We start from the raw sequence: 10,609 nt of genomic DNA on the forward strand, positions 1-10,609 counted from the left end.
GGATCGCTTTGTTTTTGGGTATCTCGGCCATTTCAAAACCGATTTTCACCAAATAAACTTTGAATTCCTCTTAGAATTGTATGCTCTTTCCTATTTTATTACGTGGTTTCTGAGTACCTTGCTGAAAGTTAAAAGCGGAGTCCTCAATCACCTCAACCAATGCTATACCATCCCATTATTGTAATCTTATCCACAGACATAAACCCGAATTCATGAATGTAGAATAAATTGAATGCTAATGTAGTTTAAATTCAATATATGGACTAAACTGGAGGGACTGGCTGTGGTAGTATGAACTTTATGACCAGCGAAAAAAAAGTAAAAGATGTGCATTATGCCATATTACTTCACATGGCAGGAGCCACAGTCCAGACTGCCAGTCAAATGACTGCTGCATCAATAAGCACATAGTCACAATACACTGGAGACAAGAACTCCTCATTTAATGGGACTAAATTAATGACAGCCGACTCTATGCAGCTAGAACAAGGTGGTGTGGGGGTCTTTTGACATACCAATGGACCATGAACGATCTGATGTTTGAGTGGACCTCGAATATCTCCTAGGTTGTATGAATGCAAAAGGTTGCATGTGATCACCATGGTTACAGTCGTGGAATGTATTTCATGAATTTCAAGTGGCAAACCAAAATTATATGACAAGAAAATACATTCTTGTCACACCTGTAACAGAGATAAATCAAACTCTAACCGTAGTCAACTAAACCAAGCACGCCAAGAGTTCAGCCAACTCAGAAATCAGTCACATTTTGTTTACCCTGGTAACTGCGCTAGCACTTTATAGCAGAGATGTCACCTACTGAAGAAAGTGAAACGACTAGTAACTGCTTTCTGGACCATAATCTCTAGCAGAAATGGTAAGTGGGATACCGGTACACAAAACATATGCATTAACCAGAAAGCATGTCAGAGTTACATTTCACGAAAGCAGTTTTCAGGAATTGCCACTTGTACATTTGTCTTGAAGCTACTATGAACAGGCATACAGCGTATCTGTGGTGTGTTTCATTAAAGTCACTGCCATTGCAATCCATAGAAACTTTCATACACAACATTTGCGAACCTCCCTATTGAAAAACAGTCCCTGCAAAACCAGAAAGCATGTCAGAGGTACATTTCACAAAAGCAGTTTTCAGGAATTGCCATTTGTAATTCTTGAAGCTACTATGGACAGGCATACAGCATATCTGTGGTGTGTTTCATCAAAGTCACTGCCATGATAGTTATTGCAATCAATAGAAACTTACACAACATTTGCAAACCTCCCTATTAAAAAATGGTCCCTGCATATGGTGTCTGTGTGAAAAAAAGCTGGCCAACTCCATCATATACTAGACCATGGTGCTGATGAAGAAGTGACTCTTACAGTTAGCCTCATTTCGAATAAATGCCTGGATGTTCTGAGTTCCACGCAGAGCTGAATTGTTCGGCAAACTTAGCTGATCCACTCCCTCAATCTAGGAATTTCTGAGGGCATTAGCCAAAGTTTCATCTCATTCCTATGGCTGACCACTGGCGTCATGATCCCTCAAAGATCTGCTTGGTTGTGGGATTGCTCCTGGGCAGCACGCTGGACCACATGAAGCCCGACGTCTCCTTGACGGGGACAATGGGATACGGCGTCTTCAGGAAGCGGTAATAATCTGACGGGCAGTGGCAGACGAATTCCATGAACTCCATGGAGCGCGGTAACTCTTCATCTGGGCCTGGGAATATGATGTATTCAAGAAAACATATATACAACTCTTAGATTATAGAAACTCTCCTGGTGGGTTCTTCATACAAAGCTGATAAGCACCATGTATTTTCTGAACTGCAAAGACATAATGATGAGGACACCAAGATTTTCCGTTAGGTCTTTTAAGCAGCCACTGAAATTAACCATGTCAAGACTCAGATTAACAATGAAATCATTTCTGATGATAGTACTTTGTTTCCTAGGGCAGTGTACTGTTACTGGTTATACAAGCAACACTGATTAACAACAAAATAGCAATCTTAAAAGCAATTGTCAACAGATATTACAGGTTGCTTCATACATCACAAACATCTTGTAAATCTCACTACTAGCACCTGTGTTCACACTTACATGTATGTAGCCTATAATTCTGGTATGTAAGCTATGTTTCAGAACATAATGAACGATGAAACACATTTTTTGATTCCTGAAGTCCACATTACCCCATCTCTGAAGAGTTTGAATTTCAGTACATCATGTGTGATGAATGACAGGAAAATATTCAGCATGTTCACTTCGCATTTAGGTCAGTCCATAAGGCTGGGTCAACAAATTGCATGATGTCCATGTAATGGAGGTATCGTTTTTTTTTTTTTTTTTGGGGGGGGGGGTCATTTCACAGTGAAGATTATTTCAAATGTGGTTCAGTTTTGCTGTGTCAATATGAACTTTGCCCCCTGCTATCAATCAGAAATCTTTTCTGGATTTGCTGCATCGCTAATTAATTTTCTTGCCTCAGCTGTTACATGGATATTATATTCATATAACACTGATATAATTCTCCGTTCTGAAATTGCAATACCCATGATGCTTGAGCAGTAAAACTTGGTGGGATACCATTTTCTTTCTGAAGTCATTACTGACAGATATTTGCTTGGTTTTAATGAGGCCTGGATTTTGAGTTCTAGTATGTCACAAAGATGACTCAACCCTGTAGACTGACCGCACAGACCAATCAAGTGACACATGATCTGTGTGGGTAACATTTTGTGATCTTGGTTTACATAATCTCAGTCGAGCAGAACCAGTTTTATGAGTGATAAGGGTGTCTTGCCAAAGACTGTCTCATTTATGTCCCACAACTGTCAGGGAATATTACTATGACAAATCTTTGAAATATTGTTGTAATAAAGCTAACACTCTTTTCTTTCTAGGGTCTCTTTTTGCCAAACAACAGTCCTTTCAAGGACAAGATACAAACTGCGTTACCACAAACCTCTCTTCCTCATTTACATCATCAGTGTCATACAAACTTTCAAAGAACACATGAGCTTCCCAGAGTTGCTAGAAAATCTTCTAACTTAACATCAAACAAAAGAAGAGAGACATTTAAAGACACTGAAAAATATGATATTTTAATATCAAGGGTCGTCCTCATTTTACATAAATATTGGGATATAGTGCTGGCTGCAATGAAGAAAAAAGTTGAGCTCTGTGGCTTTCTGGTGTTGCCTCTTACCCAGGATATACGTGGAGGGGTCAAACTTGCCCTTGGTGGTTGCCTGGGTCGGCAGCAGCCAAGTGATGATGGCGCTCTTCTGGGAGTACTGATCCTGGAGGAAGCCTCGAAGCTGGGCGTAGTAGATGCCGCCCTCTACGTCCAGGAGTGAGACAATGTCACCAACCTGATAGTACACACCCTGTAAGGAAGAAATAGCATCGCAGGGTCAAAAATTTGCCATTGCATGTAGTACTGAAGTTTGCTGGGCAATGACTGACAGACACAGTGCAGTGATCGTGACAGATTACTGTAAAAGTGGAAATTTTTGCAGCATTGAAAATGTTGCGCATTTCGCGCAACGAGAAACTAGCGCAAAAATAAAAGCACGTACGTAAATATTTTTGCTTGCAATATGTTCGAGTAGTTGCTGTCTTGATTCTACGGAATTAAAATGCACGAAACTCTTCTTAGCGGGCCGAGTGCGAAAAATTAGTGTCGCAAAAATATCCACTTTTACAGTAGCATAATTACCTCCACCAAAGGAAGGAGGTTATGTCTTTATTACCGTTGGTTTGTTTGTCTGTGCGCAAAATAACTCAAAAATTTGCGCACGGATTTACATGAAACTTACAGAAAAGGTTGAGAATGACGCAAGAAACAGATGATTAAATTTTGGTAGTGATCCGGAAATTTTTGTGGATTTTATGAAGGATTTTTATAATTTGGCAGGTAAGGTCAATGAACTTGGGAGTTCAAGCTGCGCATTTTTGAAGTTTTTATATGCGCACTAAAGTGCATGCTCTATGTTCTGTTAGGGCAAGGTACGCCGCGCAGCTGAAGGTTTATGACCGACAAGGGAGATTCTATAATATTAGGAAACTGGGCAATTTTTCAGCATACCAGGTACATACTAGCACATATGGATGGAAATCACTGATCTCTGTGGAAGAGCAAGATCATCGGTGGAAATAAAGTAGAGGTCTAGCTGCTTGGCGGAGGTCTGTGCTCTCAGAGTGCTTTTCTAGTTTCAAAAAGGAAAAACTTGATGCTGGCTCTTCAAATAACAGGACTACCAAGCAGTGAACAAAATGGGCTTCATGATATTGAGGTACCTTGGCTTGAGTGCTACACTGTATGACTCTCAAGAGTCGACACTTACAAACTTTGTACCTTGATGTACAATGTAGTTCATACCCTTGTGTAAAACAACAGGCAGAATTAAACATGGGATAGGATACAATATTGGGCTCTTCATGCAAATCTTAGGGATTAAAGTCCCTAGATCAGTAGATGCTTTCACAATTTTCAGTCTACATCTAAAAATACAGTACAAGTGAAAATTCACATTCAATATGTCCATTAAGATTCATCCTATACTATTATGTCCATTAAAGATTCATCCTGTATTTGGAATTTTGAAGAGGAAAGATCATTAATTTCCCCCCCCCCCCAACAAAAAAAAAAAAAAATGCAAGTTACATCACATTTAATCATTCTCTTTTTTCTTGCATGAAATGTACACTTTGTATGAGTAGTCCTTTAATAAATAATCACAGGTCCCTCTTTAGCTCTTCATACAAGTGCATAACCAGCTAGGACTTCTGTATGTCAAGGACAAATATCAGATCAAAATTTATGCTTCTCACCTGGTGGAATACATGTCCAGATGTTACCGTAGTAGAAACTGCCTCAGGACTCTTCAATGGCTGTAACAGAGCAAAGAAAGTATGAATGCTTAGATAAGTAGACATACAGATACACAAGTGCACTGTAGACCTTATTCCATAAAGCTTCAACACCCATCTATCAGTCCATCCCATTATGACCAACATTTTGACTATCCTGTAAAGGATAGTCTAGTTCATCACCATCTGCAATATCTATTATTTTTTTCTTTTTAACAGCATAGGCTGTAGTTTCTCAGATGTTACACAGTTTTTTACATCATGTATCAGCACCGGCACCAACAAGTTTTGCCCTCCCATGCCAAGGTTCAACCATGCGCAGAAGCACATAGGCTTTTACACGTAGCAAGCAGTCAAATTTTGGACGGTGTTGTGGTCAAATTATTGGCAGCTTGCATTAAAGGTATTAGCCCACATTTGTAAACCTGCAGCAATTGGTCTCATAGTTAGCATGGAGTTTGGGTATGATTGCAGTAACACCCAGGTGCCAAATTTCGACCACACGCAAAAGGCTTAGCCTCTACACATTTGAAGGTTTTACATGTAGCCGGCGGTCGAATTTTGGACGGCGTTACGGTCGAATTATGGGCGGCTTGCTTCACATCAAGCTCATTTTTTTTTTCCATTTCTTTGTCTTTCTTTAATTCCCTCTCCTTTTTTACCCCTCACCCTGGTGTACACAGACCATTATGAGCCTTACTTTACAGCAGTTTCTTCCATTTTACAATTATAGATCTAAAATTACATGCTGACAGTGCTGTGTTTATGACTATTTAGAGTTCTAGATCTATGTCATAAAGTTTAGGATAATCCATGCATACCAGTAGATACTGCACTGCTAGCCCTGGGGCTGGGCGCTGTAACCAGTTAGATCTACGTGTTGGGGTCGCTGGTGCGGTTACAGCATCGCTGGCTCTTAAAAAGTCTCATGTTGATTTAATAATATCACTTCTTTGACTTTATTGTTGATGACAATAAGATCAACGAAGATGATAAGCAGAACACTTTCTCAGTCATTGTGTAAATTTGACTTAGAACTACGTTACATCCCTAGGCAGTATTTTTCTGCTGTTGTGTTTGTGACTTTGGCAAGACTTCCATATGTACCCCCCGCTATGCATCATGATTCATTATAAGAAATGTCATCAATCGCTAACATGAATAAGTTTAGGTGGCTTTGGGATTAGGATTAGATAGAGTTTACTCAGTTTAGGATTAGGGTTAGGGTTAGAGTTAGGGTTAGGGTTAGAGTTAGGGTATATCTAGTCATTGATCTCGGTGTCCTAGGGAAATGCGGACTTTAGAGGAAGCTCATAGAACAATGTACAATGTAGGTGTATAATAGTGGGGGGTACATATGGAAGTCTTTCCGTGACTTTTTCTTCAGACATTGAACTTCTGTATCATAACATCCTGCGTCACTTACATTTTTCTTGAATATCACACGCCTGTTCTTTCCTTTCGTTGCTTGTGCCTTCGCCATGTTAACGACTTGTTTGTATCTCATCCTCTTTCCCGACCGGCCTGATTTTCTCGCATTATCTCGGTTTCTCCCCGATCCATTTCCCTGTCCACCTGATTTTCCGTTCCCATTCGACCCGACCGACATCGAGCTGTTCTGACCAGAATCGTCCAGGCTGTTTTTCATGTAGCAGCCATTGCAAACGACGGTCCCTGTTTTTCGTTTCCTCCACATCGTGGTCACTGTCGTCTTACAAGACGAGCAACATGGTCGAGATCCAAATGGCATTTTGGACCGAATTTATGCTGATTCTCCTGATGTTATGTGTCGGCTACCAACTCCAACACCTTCGTTCTGCTACCTCCTGACCGGCGTATCACAATAGTATAAAACCACTTATAAAATTTGCCGCTTGTCACTGGCAACCAGTTGGTTGAAAGTGGTGCAATTCCATACATTTAGACCGAGGCGCGGCGTTTACATGAATATGGATACGTGGGTCTGTTATTCAGACGTGAAAACAATACGGGCTCTGCAAGAGATGTATTGGTTTTGTGCACAGAAATGACACGAGTGTGGTTTCGATCTCGATGTAGGCGCCCCCTACGTCAGCTGTCAATGTAATGTTGTCCCGCTGTTGACTGACTCGCCAGAAGGAAGGAAGGAAGGAAGGAAGGAAGGAAGGAAGGAAGAAGGGAAGGAAGAAAGGAAGAAAGGAAGGAGGGAAGAAAGGAAGAAAGAAAGAAAGAAAAAACAGAAACCCTGCGAAACTAGAATTAGACATTAGAGGGTACAACAGTAAGAGTGGTCAGCTTTTCAGCAATTATGTTTTCATAGATGATGCATTGTCAAAAGGTCCAAATATAATCAAATGAATGCCACAATGATGTCCGTCTCCAGTATCGGTCAAATCTACTATTAACTCTGCTCTCATCTGAATTATTCACTATCAATAAAAACGGGAAGCTCAGATCAGTGATTGCATAAAGCCGTTTAAGATGTTTTCAAATTTGTTCTCACTTTTTTTACAAACACCTCCCCCCCCCCCCCCTTTCCCGGTTCCATGGACCCTGAACAGTCTGCATGTTTTGTACCCGTATCTGTGATGGGGGTTGCATCAAGGTAAGCCAAGTGTCAAGGAGGAGCTTGATTTATATCTTCAGGAAAAAAATGCACCGAGTAATGATATATCACAAATGTATCCTTATCCCAGGCCCATATGTCTAGGGAACTCCCCTCCACCGCCCCCCTCATTTGCCAGCAGCAAAAAGATAAAAAATGCTTTTTATTTTTTTTTTAGAAAATGAAAAATAAAAAGAAAAAAAAATGAGTCACAAAACCCCCAGGGGAGCCTTATTTTTGGTGCCCCCAATGTGTAATATAACAGAACTTAACATAAACTTGATCTGAAAATTTCCACTTTTTCTAATTCTGAACCCTCCGATAAAAATCCTATAGTTACGGGCCTATATCCTGAATGATAATCATTGGTTGCATACTTCTTTTCTTCTATGTGATCATGCATTTCTTCTATAGATTTTATATTATGATTCAATTTGAATTACATGTTTATATATAGGCCAATGTACATGACTCACTATAACTCTATTGGTGTGAAATGTCATGAAATATAATGTAATGTAGTATGTATTATTATGATTATGATGATAACAATTATATTATCATTATTATTATTATTATTATTACTACTACTACTACTACTACTTCTACTACTACTACTACTACTACTACTACTACTACTACTACTACTACTACATGTATTATTAAAGTTTCGACGTCATTGCTGGATAAGGAGACTACTACACTTAATGACATCATTATAAACAACAGTGTATAAAGAATTTCAACATAATCTCACTTTTTTAGCATGAAAGCACTCGATTTACCTCTTTAAGAAAGCAGGAGAAAATACTATTACCCTAATCATGAGTACTTGTGTAATTGGCAATATTCATGAAAAATGAAATTATGTGAACTCTCCCTGTATTTTCTTTATATTGCTCTCCAAAATGATGTTATGAAGTGTAGTAGTCTCTTTATCTACTGATGATGGCACTGAAACCTTAAAAATTCATCAGTTTTGAATTGATTGTCTGATTTTCCTCAAACATTAACTGATGTGTTCTAATAATATTGCTGCTTTAACTCAATCCACATTTATATATGGGGTTTAGTTGTCCGTAACAATACCTATGCACACACATGATTAAGCATAATCTTAATCAGTATAATCAGTCAAAGTGTAAAAGGGTATTCAGACAAAATAAGATTATTATTTTGTTTCATATTTGACCTCATTTGAGCATGATATCCCATGTTGCATTCATACACAGTGATCAATAAACACACATGGACATGAAATTTCAGCTCCACACAAGACACAGTTGACTTTTATTAGATCCCTAATTATCTACAAACTCTGAGACTTATAAACAATATTTACATTCAGAAAATAGGAAGAAATATTGAAGAATCTTGTAGAGGTGTGTATCATAAATCTCTTTAGCATCAATGACAGAAAGATTTGTAGAGAAAACACATCACAATTATATATGTATATAAATCTGCATTTTTGGTGATTTACAAAGGCCTCAACCTAATTCCGAATTCCACATGAATAGTGACATCCGATGATTCGCTGGAAACAGTTTGTACAAATAAGCAACAGCGTACCAGTGATAAAACAGTTTGTGTGAAATAAAAAGTACATTGTCAAATGAGGAGGCATTTATAAAACTTTGGGGGGCCACTTCTGCACTGGTATATGTGATACATATAACAATCAAAGGTTAGTGAAGAGCTTACAAGATTTCTGATGCAGACAGCCTATAATACACCACTTGTATGGTCACTGACTGTAAACTTTGCATTCTTTTGCTGATTACATGACAAATTTGAGTCGCAAACATTTTCCCAGTTTCCCAGTCATTATTTTTGCTGTTGGAGATCACCACCCACACTTGCACGTCTGTATAATCCCCACAAAATTTCATCCACAAATCCTATAAGACAATAGTATGGCATTTTCAATGTTCCAGCTCAACCTGAATACTAGTATTAGCCTCTCCTACTGCCCAAAACTTCTCCACTCTGTACTATGTCATGGGCATAAATGGAATGTTAAAACTTTAGCTAAAGATATCATCAGTTTAAATCACTGTACACAATACCTCATGCAGTCTGTTAGCTTCTATTTCCTACTCCTTCGATGTTTGGCAAAATAAGGCCTGCTACTTTTTGCTACTTCAGATGCCGAGAAGAAGAGCATGACATATTTAAAGAGAAAATGATAAAAATAACACATTTTGATTGTAACTAAAGTAGTGTGATTGAACAAAGCTGGGTGAATTATCACCGCAAGTTTCATCAAATCCTTTTTGTCTTGCATATGAGATTACCACAATGTCAATACTTTTTGTAAACATAAATATATTTCGATGCCCTCCTGACTAGACTTGCTCTATAGACATATTCTTTTCTTTTTTTTTCTACATTCATACGGGGGGTGCAACAAAAATTAATTACCGTACGTGACATCTGGTACACAAAAATATATGGCTATGAACAGTTTTATTGCAAAGTTTTCATCAAAGCCTGACCCCAAATGCTAAGGTTTTAATTTATGAGGGTAAAGAAGATTACGTAAAGTAACAATTTGCTGTATTTCGTTTTCTTTCATGCATGAAAAGTGGAATTTTGTCATGGAGAATTCTAAGTCAGACGAGGGAGGTACCACTTCCCTGGTCAGACAGACACACACAGAGCCATGGTGGCTCAGAGAAACATAGTTATTGTCACCTTTTCACAAGTCTAATCCAAAGCAAACCCAGGTTAACATTTTGATGGCTACGCATACATTACATTGATGTTAAAATGATGACACTGGATATTTTTCTCCATGGTGCATCAAGATATTCTGTTGTAGGAAGTGCTACAATTATCTCCCCCCCCCCCCCCCCCCCCCTTCTCCACGTTGCCTTCTTGTCAACACAGACTACATTTGCCTCATAAGTTAAAGAGTTTGACATTCATTTTGGCATTACTTGTGATTCATGCTGACAGTTTAGATAATCACACAGAAAATATATTCTAACATCAACTCAAAGCAATACCATCATAATCATGCCAGAGATGGCTGATAATAGTGTAAATGGTGAACATAACATGCAGTGCAGCAAAGAAGATACTTGGTAACACACAATTACTAGATGATTGTGATGATTGTGTGCATGTTTACCTCAT

General features: G+C 38.7%; 1 protein-coding gene across 1 annotated transcript; it reads right to left on the bottom strand.

Moving 5' to 3' along the window:
- Positions 1-1,290: 1,290 nt before the first annotated feature.
- On the bottom strand, positions 1,291-6,705 carry LOC139730802 (GATA zinc finger domain-containing protein 1-like). The gene is made up of 4 exons (XM_071641671.1): positions 6,311-6,705; positions 4,846-4,905; positions 3,218-3,398; positions 1,291-1,726 (listed from the first exon to the last, which is right to left on the bottom strand). The coding sequence occupies exons 1-4, from the start codon at positions 6,632-6,634 to the stop codon at positions 1,539-1,541; spliced, it is 753 nt and encodes a 250-aa protein (XP_071497772.1). The 5' UTR covers positions 6,635-6,705; the 3' UTR covers positions 1,291-1,538.
- Between the last annotated feature and the right edge of the window lie 3,904 nt (positions 6,706-10,609).

Source organism: Diadema antillarum, unplaced genomic scaffold (genome assembly GCF_040938485.1).
Source record: "Diadema antillarum isolate AM-2024a unplaced genomic scaffold, OU_Dant_1.0 seq00000338_RagTag, whole genome shotgun sequence".
Taxonomy (NCBI): domain Eukaryota; kingdom Metazoa; phylum Echinodermata; class Echinoidea; order Diadematoida; family Diadematidae; genus Diadema; species Diadema antillarum.

Excerpts from the sequence above, each read along its gene's own strand:
- LOC139730802 (XM_071641671.1), bottom strand. The coding sequence starts at position 6,634 with ATGCCATTTGGATCTCGACCATGTTGCTCGTCTTGTAAGACGACAGTG. Across the intron at positions 3,399-4,845 it reads CTGGACATGTATTCCACCAG|GGTGTGTACTATCAGGTTGG; the intron begins GTGAGAAGCATA and ends TCTTCCTTACAG. Across the intron at positions 1,727-3,217 it reads CCCCTCCACGTATATCCTGG|GCCCAGATGAAGAGTTACCG; the intron begins GTAAGAGGCAAC and ends TCATATTCCCAG.